Below are 27,156 nucleotides of genomic sequence, written 5' to 3' on the forward strand. Positions count from 1 at the left end.
TATTTCCAAACATTACGAGTGTGACTTATCAGCTAAATTGTGCGTAAAAAGCAAAAACTAGCTTAGGATCAACTTACAAGCTCACATGCATTCATTGAACGCAAACCCCAACGGCCCGTGCACGGCCGTCTCAAAGTGCCCATCGGAAAGACTGTTTGTGCCTAGGAGGGGATACTTACGCTGCCTATCCGTGTTGCGGTTTCGTGGATTCACTTGCTTCTGCTTGTGAAGAACATGTGTGTGAGTGGGGAGAATTTGATAAAAGACGAAGAAGGAAAACCACGTTTGGAGAAAGAAGAAGAGGAAAACGTGGAAGTTGGCTCGAGGAGCTCGAGGCACGAGCAGGGGAGAACAGGCGAGCAGCGGAGCCGATCGGTTGTGCACGGAGCTCGGAGCGGTGCGTCTTCTGCCAGGCCTGACCCGGGGATCCAGACCTGGGGCCTACCGGCCGCATCCTGTCCTGTTCCTCCTGCTGTCCCAGGCGATCGGGCCCGGGAGCACCACAGCTTCAGCTCATCGCCGCTGCTTTAAAGGCAGTTCGTCACAGGCACGGGCGTTCGGCGCCGTGCTGGACCCAGGCACGCCGGGGAGACTTGTCTCATCGGCCTTGGAACGGCAACCCGAGGCCTCGTGCCTCCACTGGGCCCCGTCCGGTGGCCTAGTCTTTCGCTAAGCCTGCTGAGGCCCTGCGTCAGCGACCCTACAACGCTTGACCAACCGGAGCGTCTACACAGACTTTCCTGCCTACCCAACGAACTGGTGACTGTAGACAATTTTGTGTTTAGTCTTCGTCCTACTTACTCGTCCTACTCTCGTCCCGTCCATGTGTGTACATAAAATTATTCGTCGTTAAATTGGTCGGTCTGGTCATCTATTTAGATTGCTGTCTCTGAATAAGCCACAAAACAAGGTGGCCAGAAGATTTAAAGAAAAGAACCTGACACTGCTCAGCTACGTGTAAAGCTTTCGTAGAGCTCCACGAATTCGCGCGACACTCGCCTGGTGCGCGGGCGACTTCGCCTTTGATTGCTGCATGTCGTATAATGCCTGCCCGTTGGATTATTTATTGCCTTTGTTTACGTCCTGACAGCCCTAAAAGAATTTTCAGCGCCTTAAATTTGTTGTAATTCGTATATAATAGAAATTAAAGCAGTGGATCCATACTGACTTCATGCATTCGAATGCAGATGCCAGGGATTTGTACTACCCAGCAGACGCCTAGGGGGGCGCTTTTTAGCACCATTTTCGCGGCGCCCCCTGGGCAACGCAAGGCTCCTATTTCGTACTTCTTACCGCTGTCGTTAAAACACAAAATTCGGTGCAGGAGGCTCTTTCTATAAAATTTGCGAGCAATCTCAATGACTCCTTGGTCCATCGGCTGGAGCACGGACGTCATATTCGCAGGCAGGAACTCCAGCGTAACTGCCTCCAAGTTGTCTATTTTTCCGTGGCCGGGGCAGTTGTCCACCACGAACAACACTTTCCTACCGTCCTTCACCATTTTGCGATCAAGAGCACGTACGTACTGTTCAAAGAGTGCCGCAGTCATCCAGGCCGTTTTATTGGCGCGGTAGGTCACGTCTCTGGGGAGCCATGCATTTCGGAAGCACCGTGGATTTTGCGACTTGCCGATAATAAGCAGCGGCAGCTTTTCATCGCCGATAGAGTTGGCGATGAAAAGTATTGTTACCCTGTCTTTGCGCTGCTTAGCGCCTGTGCACGCTTCTCCCTTCGAAGTGTATGTGCGGCTAGGCAGCATCTTATAAAAGAGTGCTGCTTCGTCAAGGTTGAAGATATCCTTGTCCGCGTAAGCCTTTTGCAGCTCAGCGAGGCGGTGGTTCCGCCAGTTGTCAGCAGCCCCTTCATCAACGGTGCCGCTCTCGCCGTGGACTGTCTTCGAGGCAACGCAGTTTTTCTTCTTATGGTCTCCTGCCTGCTTTTTCCTTACCTTGGCATTGAAGTCGCCCATTAGTACAGTATACTGCGTCTTTGCTTTTCGCATTGCCGATTCTACATCTTCGTAGAAGCTATGTGGGTGCATAGGCCTAAGACATCTCAGCTAAGACATCTAAGCTAAGCTAAGCTAAGACAACTAAGACATCTCAGCTGTTTAAAAGCGCTATGCGCAGTTCGAAATGGCCAGGAGAAAGACCAATTAACTCGCATTGTGTTGCTCCAAGGTGCCGAAGTGCGGCTATCCGGGTGCTCCCTAGTCATGTTTGCTGCTCCGAGGCACAACAAACATTGCAGAAAGTAAGAACGAAGCTTGTGAAGGTAGTAGTCCCATGTTCCTCTCAACATCTGGTCTAGTTTTCTCTCAATATCATAAAAGAAGTGGCTACATTTTGGTACATCCCACACCAGGGTCACATTCCATTCATGTAAAAAATCTTGCATGAATTTTGCCCCCTCACACATTGCCTGGTCCTGAAAAGAGCTCATAATCTAAACCAGTGGTTCCAACGTCGTGTTGCTTTGGCATCTCCCCGTCTCCAAAGTACACTTTCTGCGCACCATAGACACACACTGCCCAATAATAATGGCATCATCCGCAAACAGCTGCGGTCGCACACTATTTAGCTTTGGAATTAAAATTTGCTGCCGCATTCTGCACAGATGTGGCACGATGTGTAATATCATTGCCACCACTGTGCCTAGCCAGGTGGAATCAGTGGATTCAAAGCAATTAAAGCCGGCCCACCTTCGGTGTCAGTGGAGTTGCTACGCATGCACGCAATCTTGGCTGGTGGTGGCTGAGTGCCTGACTGTGCAGAGAGCGCCCCACCAGACAAGTCTGAAGATGGGCGCCGCTTGGCGGCAGCTGCCGAATGGGCCCCCCCACTGCTGCCCTGGTGCTGGGTGCCCTCGCCGGCTGTGGCCGTTCCTGTCCGGGCTGTGTCCATGGATGACTGCTCTGCTACTGCGACAACAGAAGCCATGCAAAGCTGCATCAAGTTCCCACATAGTGCCCTAAGTTTTCACTGCCACTGACCTGCACAGCAGCTGATCTAGAGTGGGTAGGCCAGAAGTGGTTGCGTTAGCACTTTGGTTTTAACTTTACTTTCGGGTGGCACATAGTCACTAGCATATAGTCGCAATCTACCACAGCATGTACAACTCGTGGTTCCGAGACCGGGCCTGATTTCCATCCCACATCTGCTGTCCCAATTGGCTGCTCCAGCCAGTTCGGTCTGGTGACATCACACAAACTGCTGACTAATCAGTCATGCTGCCAGTCACCTGCCGTCTGCCAGAGGCATTCTTGTGAGGAGGATTGGACAAACACTGGCGAAATGTGGGACAAGGAGGCCTCAGTTGTAATGCACTAAAAATGACTGGGCAGCCTTCCTCAAATAAAACTGTATTATTATTATGACAGCCAAAGCGCGACCTCGAGCGGCTGCAGCTACGCTGTGAAGAGGCGTAGCTACGGTCTCCTCATAAAAAAATCAGCCTGCCATGACATTTGAATGCACATTACCCCAATGCCACGGGCAGCAGCTGCCAACTTGGGTCGCTCCTTTCATATGGGAGGGTGATATCGGAATCAGCCTGCCAGAATCGTTTGCATTCTCGTTACCCCTACCACACGCAGGCACGTCTGTACGGCTTGTTTGAAGCATGACTTTATATGTGGGCTGGTAGCTTACGCTCTCGCGTCATACCCTTAAAAGATGAGCTTATGTGTCCACAATAATGTAGCACCTTACACTGATAGGGCGTGATAGGGGAATAATGTAGCAGGCAAAAGGAGCTGCCGCTGTAGCTTTCGCAATTCAAGTAGGATTAACCAGAGCTAAACCACACTAATATTTACTGCCGTACAACCATACAACAGTTCAAACGTGTCCTCTTCGATTCCTTCTATATAATTTATTGTGTGAATCAATCACATTTGGAAGCTATACTAGCTTGCACCTCGTGTGAAATTGCAGCTTTTCCACGTACCAAACATCATGGAAACTAGCTGGCCAACCACTTGCTTCGAACAATCGCAACGCAAAAGTGAGAGATAACGTGATGTGTGGAAAAGCCCTTTTGCAAGAGGGGCTGCTCACCTCGGGGTTTGGTAGCAGCCTTGCTGGCACACTTGGTGCAGCCGCCCTGCACAGGCTGGCTCGAGTAGAAGTTCTCGCAGCAGAGCAGGTCCTCAAACAGGTTTTCCAGGTAGGTCCAGAAGGCAGACACCTTGTCTACGGCCGGCAGACGGCACGTGTGAGACTGGCCATCAAAGTTGGCTGCACCATACATCAAGTGGAGAGAAGGGGGCAAACCCCAGTGTACAGCGCACTTTGCTTTTTTTTTTTTTAGCAGCAACTACTGAACTGTAATACAGTCACACGTCACTGTAACGAACACTGATATAGTGAATCACCAGGCAAAACAAAGTAAGAGCAAAGTCTATGCATTATTTTATATGCATGTTCTATCTGTAATAACTAGGGGTGTGCAAATACCCGAACAACTAAATACGAATAGAATAACAAGTTCTTGAATTATTCTATCGGCAAATCAAATACCCAGTATTCAGAAGACACTGAATATTTGATATTTCTAACACAGACAGGAGGCAACAGAAAATATGGTGGGAGGGGGGGATGAGGTTAAAAAATTTTCAAGGGTCCGGTGGATGCAGCTAGCACAGGGCCAGGTTAGCTGGAGGGGTATGAGAGAGGCTGTAGCGCCCCTCGCGCCGCGCTCTTATCGCAAGCCACAGCATGGCACTGGACAAAGAAGAACAGGCTGGCACTGGCCGCCTCAACGCAATAAAAGGTTCGAACCTGAACGCTGTCGGAGCTGGTTATTCCTCGTCTTAACTCGCGACATATTTGGTGACCTGGCATCGACCACGCAAGCCCCCCCTCCTACATAGATTCCGCTGGCTCTTTCACCCCTCCTACAGCTGGTGACCCACCCCAGGACGCTCAGCATAACGGCGCTTTGTTGGCCGCCTTTCAGCCAGTCAACCTGCTTCCTGACATCGCCGAGGAATTAGTGGACATTATCGCCTCGCTGGACATGGCCCGACCTTTTGACACATTAAAGGCGGCTCTCGTAGACCTCAAATCAGCGTCCGAGCGCAGCCGACTCCAGCAGTTCCTCACCGCTACAGAACTCGGCGATAGCTGTCCTTCGCAGCTCCTCCAACGCATGCGACAGCTTTTTGGAGATTCCCCCTCAGTGCAGGGTATTTTTTAGGCGAGTTATTTTTCTCCAGCGACTTCCCCAGAACATGGTCCCCGTCCTCGCGGCTGCGGGTGATGTCACTCTGGACAAGCTCACCGAACTCGCGGACCATGTTGCCGATTACTCAAGGCATGCCAGCGTCAGCGTCGTGACCACCCCGCCTTCCACTACTACCACGATCTCCCAGTTTGTGAGCATAGAAGAGCGATTGGATGCTTTAGCCAGGCAGCTTGATTACCTCAAATAACCAGCTCCGAAGGGGCCTTCGTCCTGTAGTGGATATAGTTCGGCTGCCGCTGATGATGATGTGACAGGCTCGGCACAGGCGGAGAGGAAGAGATACACTAAAATCTCATTATATGAACCATCGTTAATTCGAACATTCGGATGATTTACAAATAAATCAAGCAAGGACTCTAGTCCCATCCGACGCTTATGAAAGGCTGTGGTGTCAGACATTTGTTGATTTAGACAAAGGGTCCCATGAAGACCGCAATCCGTGAAGCCATGCGATAGTGCAAATATACCTCCCTGAACATACAGTCGAACCCGGATATATCGAACTCGAAGGGGATCGCGAAATAGTTCGATATATCGATAATTCGATATACAGAAATCTCCTTGTGACGGCACTTACGATGCGAAAAAACGATACCGTATTTGTCACGTAATCGACCCACTCGCATAATGAACCCACTCTCCACCTTTGCACCCGAGAATTTGAAAAAAAAAAAAAAAAAGAAAATGCGTTGAGGCCAGCTCGCTCACATGCAAGCGACTGAGCGATCTCAGCGACGAGCGGCAGCGACAGAGCGAAAATTTTCAAACTTGTTGGAACTGCGTCCCTCTCGCCACTCGAGCCACCGAGCAGCTCAAAACAAGGTTTCTGTTGGGGCGGCAGAAATCGCGAGCATTTTCGCTTGCATGTCAAAGGCGCGCGTCAGTCCGTTTCGGTCGTCTCCTCCACAGCTCATTTCTTGGCAGTGTGCCAAGATGCTGCGCAGCGATAACGTCGGGGCGCGTTTATCTTTTGATAGCTCCTGCGGTGGCGGGGAGCGAACTTGGCAGAGTGCCCGTGATGGCTTGATTGCGCAAGCCTGGTTCGATTTATCGCGCCGCGCTTGGGGCGGGCGTCATGATCGCAGCAGCTGACCGCGTGCTTTCGCTGATTCATACATGCAAGGATAAACGATAAAAAAATAAAAATAAAAAATAAACATCCCCGCAAAAAAAAAAAAGAACAACAACAAAAAAAAAACCTGCCACTTCTTAACGTCCGCAGCCGCCATATCTTACGCTACGCCGCGCGTACAGCACCGCGGCGTAGCGTAAGATATGGCGGCTGCGGACGTTAAGAAGCGGCAGGCGTTTTTTTTTTCTTATTCTTTTTTTTCTTATAAGAAAGGACCACTCTCGCAAAAAAAAAAAACAAAAAAACTGCCGCTTCTTAACATCCGCAGGCGCCATAGCCACGTCCGCCACCGCACGCAGAGGGTTCGCAACACACGCTGGAGAAAGCGTCCGACGTCTGTCTGAAAACGAGCTGAGCTGGCTTGGCGCATGCGTTGCGCGTGCTGAAGGAGAGAGATAGCTCAGCAAAAGAATGGGCACACCCACGCACATGGCTTGCAAACGTCATGTGTTGGCGCGCGGGAAACGACAACTGCAGATGAGATGCGCGTACCTTTGGGGAATGGGCGCGGCGCTGCCCAGACCAGCCGTCGCCGAACTGTCCCCTCATTCCTTCCGCACGTGGCTTGAAAACGTCACGCGGCAAACGGCGAAGGGTAATGCGATCGTCTTTGGGGAAGGCACACTTTCCAGTGCGTGGTGCTGAGTTCGATATATCAAACGACCAGTGAAATTGAGTTCGATATATGACGCGGCTTTCCTATACTTTTACATGGGGTTTTCAAGGGGATATTTTGTGAGTTCGATATAACCAAAATTCGATATATCCGGGTTCGACTGTAATTGCTAGAAACAGATCCGTCCCATCGCAGCGTCTAAATGAATGGGAGCACCCAGAAAGCTCCGATGATATCATCGGGGAAGTTTACACACAGGGATGTGACGCCCTAATCGGTTGCGAGTGGTTGCCACGCACAATTTTTAAAAACCACCTGTAAACTATAGACCTTTCCATCAGGCAACGGAGATGTCGAAGTCCAAATGCCCCCTTTCTGGACTGCTGAAAAACCGGCTTCATTGAAGCTTCCACTGTGCTAGTGCCAAGCGTAAAGAGTCCAGTGGCCACTTATTGGAAAGGTGTATAGGCTCCTAGCAAAGCTTTTAGATTTGACTAAAATACCGTATTTACTCGCATAATGATCGCACTTTTTTTTTTTAAAATACTGACGCGGGGTAAATCATTATGCGGGGTAAATTTTGTACAAAAAATTTTTGAGCACCGAAAACGCAAACAAGTTGCAGGTCAGACGTCTTAGAACATATATCTCGATTACAACCAAAAATAAAAGCTGAGTAAGGCTTACCTTCGCAATAAACACGCACATTAAGCATCACATGGAGTGCACAATGCCCATTTATTTTTTTTCGTCAGTACTCTAATCAAAGTCTGAATCCTCGCCATCCTCGCTTTCACTGCTGCACGACTCATCGGAAACGGCAGTGTCGTCGCTGGGAGCACCTTCACAATCCCACAGGAAGTCATCTTCCGTTCCATCCAAAGCGTTAGATATGCCTGTCTTCTTAAAACTCTTAGCCACTACCTCGTCGGGGATACTGTTCCACGCTTCTGTGATCCACGAGCACAGCATCTCCACGGATGGCCTTCTAATCTTTCCGCTCGGCGTCAAATCATGCTGGCCCATCACCATCCACTCAGCATAAAGTCGTCGAACGTTGTCCTTGAATGGTTTGTTCAAAGACACGTCGAGAGGCTGCAGCAGCGAAGTCAGGCCGCCAGGAATGACTGCAATGTCCGTGCGCAGCTCTTTCAGCTTGGCACGCATGCTGTCCACAAGGTGACCCCTAGAACTGTCCAAAACCAGAAGCGAGGGAAGCTGAAATGCTCCTGGTTTTCTTCGCCAAACAGTCTTGATCCAGTCGACCATCAGGTCTGCAGTCACCCACCCTTTCATCTGTGCACGTATATGGATGCCACGGGGAAAGTTTCCCTTCGGAATAGTCTTCCGTTTGAAGATCACGTATGGTGGCAGCTTCTGCCCGTCGGCCGTCACAGCAAGCATGACTGTGCATCGCTGTTTTTCTGCGCCAGACGTCTTCACGAGGACGCTCCGAGCACCCTTCTCGTTCACAGTTGTATTCCGGGGCATGTCGAACGTCAGTGGAGTTTGATCGGCGTTTCCAATTTGCGACATGAGGTAACCGCATTTTTTGCGAAGCCTAGTGACGAAGTGATGGAAGTCTATCACTTTGCTTTCATATGCGGCTGGGAGCCGCTGGCACAACGACGTCCGCCGCCTCAGGGAAAGTCCATTCCGTCGCATAAAGCGAGTCGTCCAACCGGAGCTAGCGCGGAAATCCTTTGCGGCGATTCCCAGCTTCCTGGCAGTTGTGCGCGCCTGCGTCTGTATCATTTCTAATGACACTGCACAACCATCCTTGCGCAGGTCCCTCACGTATTCTAGGACCGCCTCCTCAACACGAGGGAACTTGCCCGTTTTGGGTCCACGGAAAGCCCGCCGTGTCTTGTTCGTAGCCATCAGCTTCTCGCTCTGCTTCTTCCAATAGCGTATCCTCATTTCGTCCACGCCGAAATGCCTACCAGCAGCGCGGTTGCCATGCTCCAGTGCATAGTCGACAGCCTTGAGCTTGAACGCGGCGGTGTAACTGGCATACCGCCCCACGGTGAAATGGCGTAAACTCGCACAAAAACACAAAGCACGCTACGACGCTGCCGAATTGCAAAATGGCGAACGCCGCAAAGCATGGAATCATGGGAACTCCAACGTTACTAGACTAGGTTGGGAACTCGTCGAAATGCATTCGCTGCGGGATGACTGCAGATCAACCACCAGGCGGCTCCATGTTCAGGGTGCGATCATTACGCGGGGAATTTAAAAAATGGAATTTTGACCTCAAAATTCAGGGGTGCGATCATTACGCGAGTGCGATCATTATGCGAGTAAATACGGTACTCACCAAGTCCATATTTATGGAATTCTTGTACTAAAATTTGTATTCTTGTACGTGCATTTGTTCGTGCCGCAGTGGTCCAAGTTTTACTGCTTTCGTTGCCTCACCACTTTGCCAGCGACGACTCATCGATTGTGACAGCCATGGCAAACCGCGGTAAATACACGACAAAGGACCTCAAGACGAAAATGGAGATTTTGAGTGAGGTGGAACGTGGTGTCCTATCCAAGATAGATATAGCCAAAAAGTACGACATCAAGAAGAGCACGCTGTCAACGTATCTCAGGAACAAGGAATCGATCAGTGCTGCCTTTCGTAAAGACGTTATGGAGCCCTCTCGCAAAAGGCTACGGACGTCGGCCCATCCCGAAGTGGAGAGTGCCGTAATGGCATGAATAAAAGAAGTTCGCAGCCGGAACATTCCGTTAAGCGGACCCATAATTGCTGCGAAGGCTGCAGTCTTTGCCAGCCAAATGGGCATCAGCGAGTTCGGCGCGTCGGAAGGCTGGCTGTCGCGTTTCAAGGCGCGTCACGGGCTGACATTTAGAAACGTTGGTGGGGAGTCAGCTGAAGTCGACAAGGAAACGTCTGAACAGTGGGTCTCCAGTGAACTGAAGGAACTGCTCGCTGATTATGCGCTCAGCGATGTGTTCAATGCTGACGAGACGGCGCTGTATTTCAAATTGCTCCCCAACAAGACCGTCACTTACAAAGGCGACACTTGCGCTGGCGGAAAGAGGTAAAGAAAGAATCACCGTCATGATGTGCGCAAATGCGACGGGCACAGAACGGTGCCGCTTGCTGGTGATTGGCAAGGCAGAGAAGCCTCGCTGTTTTAAAGGCATCAAGACGCTTCCTGTTGATTACACTGCAAACAAGAAGTTGTGGATGACATGGGAAATTTTCACCGACTGGCTGCGCAAGCTAGACAGGAAATTCACTGCACAGATCATGTTCGTAGAAAATAGTACAGCTCATTATGACACTAGTGGACTGACAGCAATCCGCTTGGCATTTTTGCCTAAAAACATGACTTCTGTGCTCCAGCCTATGGATCTTGGAGTTATTCAGGACTTAAAAACGCTTTACAGGCGCCACCTCCTAGAGAGACTTCTTTGTTTGGACAGTGGCAAGTCGTACGACATCGATTTGCTTGGAGCTGTCCACATGCTGGCATCATCGTGGAATACCGTCAAACCGGAAACTATCAAAAATTGTTTTCGCAAGTGTGGCTTCGGTGACGCCCCAGAAGCATGCAGCGCGGAGGTAGCGGAGGCTTCGTCTGATGATGACTCCGTCGTGCTCGACCGTGGCTACGCGGCTTTGTCGGAGGGTGTCACCTTTGAAGCCTAAGTTGACGTTGACAATGGTGCGGAGACGTCTGGGCCCTTGAGTGATGAGGATATAATCGCGGCTGCATGTGCTCCACAGGGCTCAGGGGTGGCGAACACGGCTGAAAGCGATGAAGAGTCCGACGAAGTCGACGATTCGGTGCCACCCCCTAGTGCATGTGAAGTAGCGTCGGCGCTCGAACTCGCTGCACGATACTTCTCCGCCGATAAGAATTCAGATCCTGCGCTGGAACTCTTGCGCAGTCGATGCTTGTGGAGTCGCGACACAAGAAACGCAAGCAAACGCACATTACCGATTATTTTTCCGTGTAAATAAGCATGTTTTGAAGCTCGCTACTCACACGAATGCATTCCGGTTCTTGTTTGCGGCGCATGACTGACCGATTAGTCCTGTTCATGCGCCGTTGCGGCTCGATTGCAAAAATTACCGGAATTGCCCTCTGTAAACGTGCAGTAGCGCCTAGCCCTCTTTACTCATAGAAATGAGTCAACATGTGGGCTCGGCCAGCACGGTGGGCCACGATGGCACTCATTCCAGTGCCCGACTGTTAATTCGAACTCCGCTTAATTCGAACAATTTTCTCGGCCCCTTCGAGTTTGAATTAACGAGCTTTTAATGTACTACCTTGCGCACTTCTGCCAAATGATGCAGTGCGCGCACACTGTCTGTAGAACCTGCACATATATCTTCAAGAACACTCAAGGCCTCAACAACCTCCTTCATAGTATGATGCGGCAGTTCATCACAAGCATCGTCATCATCTTCGGAACTTGGTTGTTCACTCCCTAGAGCTTCCTGAACGATTTCACTGTCGGTGAGATGGCCGGCAACGGCAACATCACTGTCGATTGAGACAATCACAGCCGAACATTCGATGGCAGAATGCTTGTAAAGTCTCTGTCTTCCTCTGAGTTGGAATCCACGTCATTGCATCAGCTATGAGAATGCTCTCAGTGAAACCACTGTGCTTGAAGCAGTTTGCAATAACTGCAGGCGATGTGTTGCGCCACACATTCACTAGAATGTGCATTGCTCAAAGAAGAGTCATGTCATACTTGCGTCCTGCTTCCAAACATAACAACATACGTTCGAGAACATGCTTGCGGTACCGAGTTTTCAGGTTCTGTATTATTCCCTGATCCATGGGTTGGAGGGAGGCAGTGGTGTTAGGGGGAAAAAAAAAGCAGCTCGACATTCTCCAGCTCTGACACATTGTGGTGCGTACTGCAATTGTCGAGGAAAAGCAGAATCTTGCGTTTTTTTCACTGAAAAGCTGCGGTACAGTTGGCGTAGCCAACCTTGAAATATCTCTGCCGTCATCCAAGCCTTTTGGTTGGCTCGGTAGTCTACCGGCAGCTGCTTGATTTCTTGAAACACCGCGGTTTTTGAGATTTTCCAATACCCAGCAGTGGCAGGCGTTCCGCGCCAGTCATATTAGTAGCAACCAAAACGTCACCCTCTCTTTACTTCGTTTGCCGCCGACACAAGGGTCTCCTTTAAATGCGAGCTTCTTGTCTGGCAGGTCATTGTAGAAAAGTGCCGTCTCATCTGCATTAAATATATTGCAGGGCTCATAGGCTTCCAAACATAACAACATACGTTCGAGAACATGCTTGCGGTACCGAGTTTTCAGGTTCTGTATTATTCCCTGATCCATGGGTTGGAGGGAGGCAGTGGTGTTAGGGGGAAAAAAAAGCAGCTCGATATTCTCCAGCCCTGATACGTTGTGGTGCGTACTGCAATTGTCGAGAAAAAGCAGTATCTTGCATTTTTTTCACTGAAAAGCTGCAGTACAGTTGGCGTAGCCAAGCTTGAAATATCTCTGCCATCATCGAAGCCTTCTTGTTGGCTCGGTAGTCTACCAGCAGCTGCTTGATTTCTTGAAACACCGCGGTTTTTGCGATTTTCCAATACCCAGCAGTGGCAGGCGTTCCGTGCCAGTCATATTAGTAGCAACCAAAACCGTCACCCTCTCTTTACTTCGTTTGCCACCGACACAAGGGTCTCCTTTAAATGTGAGCGTCTTGTCTGGCAGGTCATTGTAGAAAAGTGCCGTCTCATCTGCATTAAATATATTGCAGGGCTCATAGGCAGCAAGGCGCCTCGGAAGCTCAGTCCTTCAACCGTTTTCGACGCTTCCATCCACAGCCCCTTTTTTGCCGCATACGCTGCGAAAAACCAAACCACGCCTCTTTTTAAAGCAGTCGAACCACACTTCTGATGCACTGAAGCCTTCAAAGCACCTCATTAGGGCATACTTTTCTGCCTGTGCACAGATGAGGGATCCGCTCAAGGGGAGTTGTGAATTTCGCGTGTCCGCAATCCATCGAAGCAGTGCTTCCTCTAGCTTCGGGAATGCTGCCGTTCGAAGTCTCTCCCACTTGTCTGAGAACTGCTGACCATCATATGCCTTCAAAATCTGAGCTTCATGTCTGTCGTGGAATTCCTTCTTTCACTGCCTTCAGTATTTCGACTTTCTCGGTCAAGTCCTCCGCCACATACTTTGCGCGCTTCGTTGGTGCCACGGTAGCATCGCAGGAGCCGAAGAATGCAGCGCTGTTGGGATTGTTGCAGAGAATAACGCTGTCCACACCCCACCCCCAGCACGTGCACAACTCGCAAAAAAAGAATTAAAACGCACTTGACCACTCAACACTCCACGACACATGCGCAAGCACAAAGAAAAACGTGGCGCGGTGCAGCCGCGGAACAAAAAACGAGGAAGCATCCCATTGTTCCTTCTTAGTTGATGTTTACAGCGATGAGTATGGCACCTTTACATTTCGATTGAGCACCAGCGCCGCTAACGTTATCACCACCACTATCATCATCACCTCACTTTTGCTCCCCTCATGGCCGCTCTGCACAAATGTGAGCTCCGTTGCCTGTCCGAATTACCCGGCACGGGCACAGGCTCTTTATTTTTCTTTCCTTTTCATGCCTCAACATAATATATGCCCGAATTACCCTGTGGCACGGGCAGAGGCACAATATTTTGTTTTTTGTTTTTGGGTAGCCTCACCACAATATATGTCCGAATTACTCGAAGGGTGGCCAAATTTGTCCGAATTAACCGAAAGGTGGCCAAATTTGTCCAAATTAACGAGAGTTTCATGCCATAGAATAGTACAGTCGAACCCGGATAAGTCGCCGACCGTTTTTTCGGACTTGAAGGGACCCGAAAAATGGTCCGAATAATCGAACAGTCCGAAAAATCCGTGAAGCACAAAAAATCACTTTATTCAGAGGAAATCGGCTTAAAAAAGTCGCCGATTTTACCTTGCGGCAAATTTCTTTTGCTGGCGACGATTTGCGCTTGTATTTGCGCCAAAGTTGTCGTTTCGCTGTACACGCTAGACAGCAAGTTCACAGCGTTCGTAATTTGTGCAAGCGATGGCTGTGGTAGGCCGCCCGAGTCGTCGTCGGAGTCCGACTCGTCTTCAGGTTGAAGAACCTGGCGTACAAGTTCGTCGTCCGTGAGGTCCGCACACATATCGAGGCCGTCGTCCACTTCAACAAACTCGCGGAACGTGGAGCCCGTTGGAATGTCCATTCCGTTCCCGCGAAGGTCAACGATGAGGTCTTCGCCACTGTCTGCAGTCAAATCCTCAGAATCGTTGCAGTCTTCTACGTCATCGACTTCATCGGCGGAGAATCCAGCGTGCCTGAAGCAATTAGCAATTGTTTCCGCTCTCACTGCCTTCCACGCGTCAGCCAGCATGCTAACCGCCGCAAAAAGATCCGTGGCGTACTTTTTCCCGTTGTCAAAACAAAGGACTGTGCGCCGCAGAAGACGGGTCCGATAATGCACCTTAAGGTTTTTGATCACCCCCTGGTCCATTGGTTGGAGCACGCTGGTGGTGTTTGGTGGCAAGTATTCGAGCCGAATGGCTTTCAGGTTGTCGAAGGTGCCGTGAGCCGCGCAGTCATCAACAAAAATAATAACTTGTCGCCCCTGCCGCTCGAAACTTCGGTCGAGTCGACGCACGTAATCTTCAAACAAAGCATGAGTGATCCATGCCTTAGAGTTGCTGCAGTACCACACGGGAAGGTTCTTCGCGCCCTTAAAACACCTAGGATTTTTGGATTTGCCTATCACAAGAAGTGGCAGCTTCGCAGTGCCAGTGGCATTTGCACCTACCATTACTGTTATCGTTTCCTTGCTGTGGCGGCCCCCTGAACAGGAGTCACCCGAAAAAGAGAGGGTGCGGTCAGGCAACATCTTGAAGAAGAGGCCGGTCTCGTCACAGTTGAAGGTGTCCTCCGGGCTGTACTGGCTCAACAAGGGCTTCAACTTCGTCTGACGGTAGTCTGCTACCGTGGCTGGGTTGGCGGCTCCGCTCTCCCCGCACATCTTCTTAAAAGACACACCGTGTCTCTTCTTGAAACCGCGGAGCCATCCGTCCGTGAACTTGAATTTTTCAATTCTCATTTTCACGGCCAGGGTCTCTGCCTTTTCCTTCAACGTGTCGCCCGACACTGGAAGGTTTTTTGCTAAAGCAGCTTTAAGCCAGAATAGCAAGGCCTTCTCCAATTCGGGGTGGTCGCCTTTCCTGTCGTTCTTCTGGCTGCTGCTGTGGGACGCCTCAAAGGCGGAAAAAATCTTCTCCTTATTTTTCACGTAATCCAAAATAGTTTGCTTCGACAGTGCGAACTCCTTGGCCACGTCAGCTTGCGTTCGCCCACTCAGCACTAGCTTTATGATCGCTGCCTTTTTCTCAAGGGGCATGGTAGAATAGCTCCCACGCTTCTTTGACGGACCCGGCAGCACCGGCGGGGCCACGTCCACAGCCCGAGTGCGCACCACACCGCTCGTCAAACACGCAAAAATGAGGCACTTTTCGTTCACAGCGGTGGAACCGCCGGACGCAATCACAAAACGGCCAAAGGATTGACGGCGCGCCACTCGGTTGACGCGGTCGGAGAAACTCGTGTGACAACACGGCGGACGTATGAGACAAAGCACAAAGAGATAGCTGCCCGCGTCAGCGTTGGCGACAAAAGCAGGTTGACGGCGATGACAATCCGACTGCCACCTCGAAGTGGCAGAGATTGCAGGGGCCTCTCCTGGCAAAAATGGGGCACCGAAACCATGTCAAGCCAATCCAACTGCAGAGCCAATCTACCTCAATCCAAGATGGCGCTTGTTGCGCCGGCGAAAAGCCGATAAGATGGCAGATTTTGGCCTGCAGGAGACTGAAATTAGTCCGAAAAATCGAACTTTCGGACTTTTAAAGTCCGAAATATCCGTCGCGAATATGTATGCACTTCTATGGGGTGACTGACGGTGCCTCACTGAAGTCCGAAATATCCTACAAGTCCGAATTATTGGAGTCCGAATTACCCGTCGGCTACTATATCGAACTCGAAGGGGATCGCGAAATAGTTCGATATATCGATAATTCGATATACAGAAATCGGCTTGTGACGGCACTTACGATGCGAAAAAACGATACCGTATTTGTCGTGTAATCAATCCACTCCCATAATGAACCCACCCTCCACTTTTGCACCCGAGAATTTGAAAAAAAAAAAAAAAAGTGTTAAGGCCAGCTCGCTCACATGCAAGCCATTGAGCGATCTCAGCGAAGAGCGCCAGCGACAGAGCGAAAAACTTCCAACTTGTTGGAACTGCGTCCCTCTCGCCGCTCGAGCCACTGCGGCAGCTCATAACAAGGTTTCTCTGTCGCCGCGGCAGAAATCGCGAGCGTTTTTGCTTGCATGTGGATGGCACGCGTCACTCCGTTTCGGTCGTCTCATCCACAGCTCATTTCTTGGAAGCGTGCCAAGATGCTGTGCAGCGATAACGTTGCGGCGTATTTATCTTTTGATAGCTCCTGCGGTGGCGGGGAGCGAACTTGGCAGAGTGCCCGTGATGGCTTGATTGCACAAGCCTGGTTCGATTTATCACGCCGCGCTTTGGGCGGGCATAGTCCACGTCCGCAAAATCATTGGAAAGCGTGATAGCTAAATGCTGTTTGAAGCGAAAAATGCTAAAAACCAGTGCCATGATCGCAGCTGTCGGCGTGCTTTCGTTGATTCATACATGCAAAGATAAACGACTCCTCTCGCAAAAAAAAAAAAAAAAAAAGAAAGCCGCTTCTTAACGTTTGCAGCCACCATATCTTACGCTACGCCGCGCGTACAGCACAGCGATAAGAATGGACGACTCTCGCAAAAAATTAAAATAATAAATAAATAAAAAGAGAGATAGAGGGAGAGAGAGATTTGCCGCTTTTTAACGTCCGCAGGTGCCATAGCCACGTCAGTCGCCGCGCGCAGAGGGTTCCCAACACACGCTAGAGAAAGCGTCCGACGTTTTGTCTGAAAACGGGCTGAGCTGGCTTGGTGCATGCGTAGCGCGTGCTACTGCGAACGAAGGCCAGGAGAGAGGAAGGAGAGAGATAGCTTGGAAAAAGAATGCTTCGCTCTATCGCGTTTTTCCCCTCTCATTCCCACCGGTTCTCTCTGGTTCACTCACGCGCGCAGATGCGCGCGTCTTTGGGGAATGAGCGCGACGCTGCCCTAGACCAGCCGTCGCTGAACTGTCCCCTCTCATTCCTTCCGCGCGTGGCTTGAAAACGTCACGCGGCAAACGGCCGAGGGTGATGCGATCGTCTTTGGGGAAGGCACACTTTCCAGTGCGTGGTGTGGAGTTCGATATATCGAACGACCGGTGAAATTGAGTTTGATATATGACTCGGCTTTCCTATACTTTTACATGGTATTTTCAAGGGGATATTCCGTGAGCTCGATATAACCAAAATTCAATATATCCGGGATCGATACATCCGGGTTCGACTGTATATGTGGCTGATGGGACCGGATGGGCTGTCCGAATTATCTGATCTTCCCAATTAATGAGCGTCAAATTAACGAGGTTTTACTGTATCTCCGCGATCTTCACCAAGTGCATCAGCATATCTGTGCAGCTGCGCGGTATCATCAGTCAAGCTTTCCGTGCGAAGACTTCCGTTCGTTGGAACCGTACCGCGTCAGAACGAAAGTGCGATATCCTTGTCGCTTTCACTGCCGCTTCGGTTTGTTCGCCTTTCGAACGGAAAATACAGTGTGCTGATACTATTCAAGAAATGTTGATGCTGACCCAGTCCTCGCTTCAATTTATTTGCCGCCGACTGCTTCTTTTCCTGAATAGGAGGCTAGCGTTCACGATTCCCGCATGCATACTTCGTCCTATACTTCTGCTCCGCGCGTTGCTGGTACACAGACGAAGCCTCGCGGAACAGTGGGGGTGACGAAAAATGCAGAACGGCAGCAGCAGTCGATAAAAGCGTGTGCGAATGAGGCGAGAGCAGACGCCGCGAGCAATGGCGCACTTTCCAGCAGCCACTCAGAGAGCGCGCTGAGCGCCACGTGACTGGCGTGACCAATCAGTGCTTAAAAGTGGCTTTGAGAGGCCTTTGCATTTGTGACGTTTGTGCGTTTATTTTTTATCGTAGACACGTGGCTCCAAAGGGAGGAGTCATCATCATCATCAGCCTGACTATACCCACTGCAGGGCAAAGGCCTCTTTTATCGTAGACATGTGGCTCCGAAGGGAAGAGATCATCTCATCATCAGCCTGACTATACCCACTGCAGGGTAAAGGCCTTTCCCATATTTCTCCAATTAATCCGGTCCACTGCTAGTTGTATCCACTTGACCCCTGTGAACTTCTTAACCTCATCCGCCCATCTAACTTTCTGCCACCCCCTGCTATGCTTTCCTTCCCTTGGAATCCAGTTTGTTACCCTAAGCGACCATCGGTTACCCTCTCTTCGCACTACATGTCCTGCCCATGCCCATTTCTTCTTCTTGATTTCCTTTAGAATGTCAGTAACTTGAGTTATTTCTCTGAGCCACTCTGCACACTTCCTATCTCTTAATGTTGGTAGACATATTCGCCTACTACTTTCAGTAGTCCGCTATGAAACGTAAACTGCTGTTCCTTCCCGAGGCTCTTGAACATTACTTTAGTCTTCTGTATACTGATTTTCAAACCTTTCTACTTTTCCTGTCTGGGTCACCAATCATTCTTTGCAGTTCATCTCCTGAGTTACTTAGCAAGGCAATGTCATCAGCAAATAGCAGATTACTGAGGTATTCTCCATCTACCCTTATCCCTAACTGCTCCCATTCCAAGTCTCTGAATAGTTCCTCTAAGCAAGCTGTGAATAGTACTGGGGAGATCATGTCTCCTTGCCTAACACCTTTCTTTATGGGAATTTTGTTACTTTCTTTATGCAGAACTATGGTTGCTGTGCAGCCGCTATATATATCTTCCAGCACTTTCACGTATGACACGTCTACCCCTTGATTTCGCAATGCCTGCATCACTGTCGAGGTTTCTACTGAGTCAAATACTTTTTCGTAATCAATGAATGCTATATATAATGGCTGGTTATATTCTGAGCATTTTTCTATCACCTGGTATCATGGAAATGATCAATGGTAGAGTACCGTTTCCGAAAACCTGCTTGATCCTTTGCTTGATTGCAGTCTAAGGTTGTCCTGATTCTATTAGTGATTACCTTAGTAAATACCTTATATGTAACAGACAGTAAGCTGATTGGTCTTTAATTTTCAAGTTCCTTAGCATCCCCTTTCTTATGGATGAGTATAATGTTTGCATTCTTCCATGGTGCCGGTACCGTCGATGACACCAGGCACTGCGTATACAGGGTGGCCAGTTTTTCTAGCACAATATCCCCCCCGTCCTTCAACAAATCTCAGTTATCTGATCCTCTCTAGCTGTTTTTCCCATTTTCTATTGCTTTCTTAACCTCGTCCTTCATCACTGGTGGAATGTTTCACTGTTTTTCCCAACCGCAGGGTTCGTACAGATTCAAAACAGGCAAATTCAAGGATATTCAATGAATTTCAAGGCCCAGTTGGAGTATTTTCAAGGACTTAACACAATGCTACATGCAGCAGTTTTCAATTTCAGGTACCAATTCTACTGAACAAAATCGAAAAAGAAACAGGAACAGATTGTATTGCACTTAGCCAACATTGTATTAAGCCAACATAATAAAGCCAGTGTTGTACTAAGCCAAAATAATAAAAAAATGTTCAGTCTTGAAAAGCACCCTGCAATGCATTGCATCAATGTCGAAAAGCAATCCATTCTGCAAAACTGCTAATGGCAACTTCAGGGGAGCTCCTGCCGCTTTTCCTGAATCTTCTCGTTGAGGCTACACAGTTCCTCAGTCTTGCTTCGTGCAGCGTTCCTCAGGCTATTGGATCTGACAATTTACTTCAGACCATTAGCTGCCTCTTCCTTTTCAGCATACGAATCTGCTGAAGTTGGTGTGAAACCGGTGCAACAGCAAGCGGTGCAAGCCGGTGAAACCGGTGTGCAACAAAGTTCAGGAGAAAAGTCTCCTGACCGGTAACTGCTGAGAAGTCTTCCCTCCTTGCAGAAGAAACATGGAAAAGCGTGCTCAGACTGGAGAGCAGACAGTCAACGACCCACTCACTTGCTGTAACACCTGCCCTGTAGGCGTTGTGCATGGTGTGGAGGTCACAGGAGGCCAGACATTGAACTTGGTATGCTTGACGCCGGTGCTCTTGGAAATTCTTGAGTAGTTGAATGTTGACCTTGGGACCATCCATTGAAATCTGAAGAATTTTCTCAAAAGGGAAAGGCTTGCGCGCACTCAGCAGCTTTTCTTGGATGTCCTCGGATGTCGAGTGCCCCATAAACACCGAGGTATAGTACCTCGTTGCCGCCTTGTGAGACGAATTCCAAAACCAGATGTGAACATCCATTTGTTTCTGTTACAGATAGTCGTTCATGGACTCGTCGAAGAGTACCACGTAGTAATCACAATCTTTTATCTCCTGCTGCAAAGCAGATAAAAAGAAGGGCATCAGACCATGGCATGTCACGTAGGCACATTTTTTCTCTCCGCACGAAAATGCTTTAGCCACGTCACTGTCTGTGAACATACGCTGGAATAGCTGCCCTGCTTCTGATGATGACCGATTGGAGAAATGCAATGTGACAACCTTCAAAGTCCACAGAATCTCTGCGTTCGTCACCAGCTCGTGTGCCTTACAAGCATCGTCTAGCTTTCCCGATTGCGAAGGAGGCGGGACGGCTGACTGTTGGCTTGTACTTGAACTAAATACTTTCACATTGAAAGGCTGCTTGCAATCTTCATGACACCAGTATGCTTAGTACTCTTCAAATAGCTCTAACGCCGACTCGCCCATGGTGGTTATATCGAAGGTCTTGCTGCAAGGCCTGCATCTTGCGCGGTGCTCACTTGTCGTATTTGGTGCAATCAAGTCTTTGTAAGCATCGTTGTGAAGCCACGTACCTTGAAATTTGCATTTCCCAGGCATTAGCTTTGCAGTCGGATGCTTCTGCCGCAACAAGTCGGGTAAAGAACCGATGTAAAAATACAATGCCATCAACCAGCATAACAAAGCGCCAAAATCAGATTGGATTGAATTAGCTCAAGTTGGCTTCAGAGCGAGTGGCTCCAATGTGGCTAACCATCGCGCAACGTTGGCTATATTAGCTAAAACTGATTTTTTACGCCTGAAACGCAGATACTGAAACACATTTTTGAAAATACAAATATTTTCACCACATTTTTTTCTGATTAATAACCATTTGCATGCAGTACACCAGGAATTCACAAGGATTTTCAAGGAGCAGCAAAAGTTCAAGGATTTTCAAGGGCCTTGAATACAAAATATTCAAATTCAAGGACCTGTGTGCACCCTGCTACCGCCAATCTCATTACAGTCCTGACTACTTTGGCTACTGTAGAGACCAGTATAGAACTCCTCGGCTACTTTGACTGTCCTGTCCATATTCATGACGACGTTGCCCGCCTTGTCCCTTAGCGCATACATCTGATTTTTGCCTATGCCCAATTTCTTCACCACTTTAAGGCTTCCCCCGTTCTTTACAGCATGCTCAATTATCTCCTTGTTATACTTCCTTATATCGGCCACTTTGTGCTTATTGATTACCTTTGATATCTCTGCCGATTCTATCCAGTCTGTTGGATTGGAAGATTTCATACTCTGGCGTTCCTTAATCAAATCTTTCGTCTCCTTAGAAGGCTTACTGGTATCCTCTCTAACTATCCTACTGCTTACTTCTACAGCACACTCAGTAATGATATCTCTGAAATTATTACTTATTGCTTCTAGGCTAATGTCGCCATCCTCGGTTAGAGCTGAATATCTATTCTGCAGCGAGATGCTGAATTCTTCTGCCCTCCCCCTCACCGCTAATTCGTTGATGGGCTTCTTTCTTTCTAATCTGTTCTGTTCCTTCTTCAGATTTAGACTAATTCGGGACCTTACCATCCTGTGGTCACTGCATCTCACTTTCCCGATTACCTCTACATCCTGCATAATGGCGGGGGTTGAACACTATACGAAGCCAATTTCATTTTTACTCTCCCTTTAGGACTTTTCCATGTCTATTTCCGGTTCTCCCGTTTGCTGAAGAAAGTATTCATGATTTTAAGTTATTGTGCTTGGCAAACTCGACTAGTAACTCCCCCTGCTATTCCTAGAACCAATACCATAATCACCCACTGCCTGGTCTCCTGGATGCTTTTTCCCTACCTTGGCATTAAAGTCCACCATTAGTACAGTATACTGCGTCTTTACTTTCCACATTGCCGATTCTACAGCTTCGTAAACGCTTTCAACTGCCTGGTCATCATGACTACATGTAGGTGCATAGACCTGTACAACCTTCAGTTTATACCGCTTATCAAGCCTAATTACGATGCCTGCCACCATCTCATTATTGCTATAAAATTCGTCTATATTACCCGCTATATACTTATTGACCAAGAAATCTACTCCTAGTTCTTGCCTCTCAATAAACCTCTATAACATAGTACATGCCCATCTTTCAGTACAGTATATGCCTCATTCGGCCTCCTAACCTCACTATTCTGATTCCGTGGTACGTGGTTGGGGTGCGACCACTCCTCAGATAGATGACGGGTCGCAGAAACACAAGGTAAATAATCTTTATCCGTGCATTTCACAACTCGTAAAAATGCGGTGCTGCCGCAGTCGCACAGCACATTTGGAAAACGAAAATTTCCTGCAGGGAGGTTAGAGACAGAGAGAGAAAGTGCGTGGGCGAGAAAGAAAGCACGTGGGGAGAAGGAAGAGAAGGCGCGTGGAGAGTAGTCTAGTGTTCCCAGATGAGGGTTGTGTGCGGCGGGAAAATTAAACTCATGTAACAGCACACTCTCCGTCTGGTTATACAGTCGAACCCGGATATACCGAACTCGAAGGGGACTGCGAAATAGTTCGATATATTGATAATTCGATATACAGAAATCGGCTTGTGACGGCACTTACGATGCGAAAAAATAATACCGTATTTATTGCGCAATCAACCCCCTCGCATAATGAACCCACCCTCCACTTTTGCGCCCAAAAATTTGCATGCACATGCAAGCGATTGAGCGATCTCAGCAACGAGCAGCAGCGACAGAGCGAAAAATTTCTAACTTGTTGGAACTGCGTCCCTCTCGCCACCGCGGCAGCTCAAAACAAGGTATTGCGAGCGCCATGGTGCGTGCCACTCAGTTTCGGTCGTCTCATCCACAGCTGATTTCTTGGCAGCGTGCCAAGATGCTGCGCAGCAATAACATCACCGCGTGTTTATCTTTTGATAGCTCCTGCGATGGCGGGGAGCGAACTTGGCAGAGTGCCCGATGGTTTGATTGCACAAGCCTGGATCGATTTATCACGCCGCGCTTGGGGCAGGCGTAGTCCACTGCCACAAAATCATTGCAAAGTGTGGTAGCTGCAAATGCCGTTTGAAGTGAAAAATGCAAATTGCCGTCAGATCGCAGCTGACCGTGCGCTTTCGTTGATTCATACATGCAAGGATAAACGACTCTCGCAAAAAAACAAGAAACTGTCGCTTCTCAATGTCTGCTGCCGCCATATCTTACGCTATGCCGCGCGTACAGCACAACGATAAGAATAAACGACTCTTGCAAAATTAAAAAAAAAGAGAGTGGTCTGCCGCTTCTTAACGTCTGCAGGCACCATAGCCACGTCAGCCGCCGCGCGCAGAGGGTTTGCAACACACGCTGGACAAAGTGTCCAACGTTCTGTCTGAAAACGGGCTGAGCTGGCTTGGTGCATGCGTACGAAGGCCGGGAGAGAGGAAGGAGAGGGACAGCTCGACAAAAGAGTGGGCACGACCTTGAGCTTCACTCTATCGTGTTTTTCCCCTTTCGTTCCCACCGGTGCTCTGATTCATTACATGGCTTGCAAACGTCACGTGCTAGTGCGTGGGAAACGATAACCGCAGATGTGAGCGCCTTTGGGGAATGTGCGTGGTGCTGCCTTAGACCAGCCGTCACCGAACTGTCCCTTCTCAACCCTTCCGCGCGTGGCTTGAAAACATCACGCTGCAAACGGCCAAGGGTGATGCGATCGTCTATGGGGAAGGCACACTTTCCAGTCCGTGGTGCAGAGTTCGATATATCTAACGACCGGTGAAATTGAGTTTGATATATGACGCGGCTTTCCTACATGGAATTTTCAAAGGGATATTCCACGAGTTCGATATAGACAAAATTTGATATATCTGGTTTTGACCGTATACTACTATATGGTGTTTCAGTCCTCGCACGGAATAAGCAGGACCGTTTCAGTCACAGGACGGAGAAATGTATTTATCACTCCCTGGGTTGCAGTCTTGATCTCGACCTTTCGCACGTTGCCATCCACACTTTCGATAGCGTTTGCAATAAGTCTCATGGGCCACTCGTTGCGATGAACCTGGCTGTCCCTCAGTGAAGTGGCGTCCTTGATGTCTGACCAGCTCGTGGCAATGCCGCACAATCAGGGTGGTGACATGGTGTCGCCCCGGCACGATGATGGGCTTCTGCTGGTTGATGTGGTTGGCCCTGTCGAGGCGGCCACCAATTCTCAAAAAGCCGTCGGATTCAATCCATGGGCAGAGAGCTTGACTTCGAAAGTCGTTTTCCTTGTTGCAAGCTCTTCAACTCTTCTTAATAGACTTCTTTCTGCACAGACAGGATAATGACTGCTTTCGCTTGAGTCAGGTGTTCTGCGGAAGGTCGTAGTTGGTTTGATGAGCCGTTATGCGGACAGGCTGCCGACACATCGTGAGAAGTGCTCCGAAATCTGCTCGTCAGACGTATGAGCACTGCAATTGCACGAGTCAACCTAATCCAGCTTGAAAAGCGCTTGAACCGAAAACTGTAGAGTTCTTTCGCATTTACGCAGGTTGCGAGAACATTTGCCTGGGGTCGCACCTCCGTGTCAGAATCAGCATCAATAAGGTCGAACTTGCTCTTCAGTATCCACGAACAGTGTTCTTGATGATACAAGAACCCCGCCCCGGGCCCATCAGTCAGGTTGATCCTGCCATTTGGGCTGCAAGCATAAACCTTGTTCTGAGATCCGCAGGGTTCATGTCAGAAGGAACATAATGCCACTGTTCTGAACGTGTCGAGCTTCTGATGCATTCCACCCTGTTACTGACATACACGTAAAACCTTCGGGTCTCATTATGTATGTAGCCTAGGTCCGCCTTGCTGTCGGTATAAAAGTTTACAGCATCAAGTCCCATGTTCATTTCGCGACTGATGAGCTCTGCTAGCTCTACTGCCAACACTGCACCGCAAAGCTCCAGCCTTGGGATGGTGTGTTCCGGACGGTGTCTTTCCGTCCGATGACGAACCCGACGTAGCACGCGCCATGCGGTCGTATCACTCTGAGGTAAGCCACTGCAGCCACAGCCCTGCTTGATGCATCTGAGAAGATGTGAAGTTCCTTGTGCTGTGCGGTGGCGAGTGAGGTAGGGGCGTAAGTGCGAGGTATGGCCAGCTGCTCGAGTGCTTGTAAGGAGGCTTTCCAAGTCTCCCATGTGGCTCTCTTGTTACCAGGAAGTGGACAGTCCCAGTCCCAAGCCTCGGCGACTAGCTCTCGAAGGAGGGACTTCCCTTGAATGGTGACTGGAGCAACAAACCTAAGTGGGTCATACAGACTGTTCACCACTGACAAGACACTGCGCCGAGTGAATGGTCTTTCTTGGATTGGAGTCGTGAAGGTGAAGATGTCCTTCGTCAGGTACCAAGAAATTCCCAGACTGCGTTGGATCGGCAGTGCACCATTATACAGATCAAGATCCATCAAATCTTTAGCGTGGTCTTCCTCAGAAAATGCCTCTAGCATGGTTGGGCTGTTAGAGGCTATTTTGTGGAGCCTAAGGTTTGATGCTGCCAGCATTTGTTGGGTGCGGCGTATCAAGCTGATGGCTTCTTTGTCTGTAGAGAGACTTCAAACCATCGTCGACATAGAAATCTCTCTCGATGAACTGCCTGACGTCGCTGCCAAATTCTTCCTCTCCTTCTCGTGCTGTTCTTCGAAGCCCATAGGTTGCAACTGCTGGTGAAGGGCTATTTCCAAACACATGTACCTTCATTCGGTACTCCACTATGCCATCTTAGATGTCGTTGTTGCGAAACCACAGAAAACTTAAATAATTCCGATGGTCGTCTCGCACCAGGAAGCAGTACAACATGCGCTGAATGTCCACGGTTACGGCCACAGGTTCTTTCCGGAATCGGATAAGCACTCCAAGCAGGCTGTTTACCAGGTCTGGTCCAGTAAGCAGCACAGTGTTCAGTGACACGCCCTTAAACTGTGCACTGGAATCGAACATGACTCGTGTTTCACTGCGCTTTCACTGGGGGCAAACACCAAAGATGGGGAGCGATGGGGCTTCCTCAGCATGGCCGTTCTTAAACATCTCGTCCATGAAGTTCGTGAATTGTTCCCTCCGTTCTGGTTTCATCTTCAAGGTCCGTTGGAGACAAGCGAGAAGTTTCTGGGCCAGGTTCTTGTTATTCGGAAGCCTAGGTCTCAGGGAACCAAAGGAAAGAGGCGCTACCCAACTGTTTGATTCGTCCAGTGAGAACTCACCATCCATTATCTTCAAGAACTTCCTGTCCTCCACGGAAAGAGAAGGTCTGTTGTCATCCTTCATAGTCTGGAATAGCGTTTCTGTGATTCCATTATCATAGCTGTCGTTCCTAGCAGCGTGCTGAGCAGGTTGGAAGCAGTGTATCAACTCCGGAGTGTTTGCGATCTTCTCCTTGACCAGGAAGTGATTCTGGCATGGCTCAAAAAGGAAGGGACGTCCATTTTCGAGGACGTTTGTCTTGAAGTTGTTGACACAGTCTGGTGTGCGGCTTCGACTTACGGAGACATCCCAAGACCAGTCTCTGAGCAAATGGTGCATCAGCTGGCCCATTGAGCTGTTGTCTAACCTTGTGTACTCTGAGGATGTCTCGCCCGAGCAGAAGTAGAATTTTGGCCTCCGAGTCCAAACAAGAAATGAATCTGGCTACAGATTTGAGATGAGGGTGATGCAATGCTGCTTCCGATGTAGGAATCTTGTTCCTGTTGTTAGGCATGTCGTTGCACTCAATGAGTGTTGGTAAGGGCAGCTTC

At 49.2% G+C, this 27,156-nt stretch overlaps 1 protein-coding gene across 5 annotated transcripts in view; it reads right to left on the reverse strand.

Annotated features, from left to right (window-relative positions):
- Window positions 1–27,156, reverse strand: part of Scm (Polycomb protein Scm) — a 200,311-nt gene that overhangs the window by 46,313 nt on the left and 126,842 nt on the right. For 3 of the 5 annotated variants that reach the window (XM_084605569.1, XM_084605592.1, XM_084605575.1), the window contains 2 exons: window positions 4,059–4,238; window positions 2,702–2,920 (listed from right to left, as the gene is read on the reverse strand). In XM_084605569.1, the coding sequence (XP_084461695.1) occupies window positions 2,702–2,920; window positions 4,059–4,238 (399 nt within the window). The remainder of the gene's footprint in view (window positions 1–2,701; window positions 2,921–4,058; window positions 4,239–27,156) is intronic. The other 2 variants (XM_084605580.1, XM_084605586.1) reach the window with 2 other exon arrangements.

The sequence above is a fragment of the Amblyomma maculatum genome, chromosome 1, assembly GCF_055883805.1.
Source record: "Amblyomma maculatum isolate TAMU_Amacu chromosome 1, ASM5588380v1, whole genome shotgun sequence".
NCBI lineage: Eukaryota > Metazoa > Arthropoda > Arachnida > Ixodida > Ixodidae > Amblyomma > Amblyomma maculatum.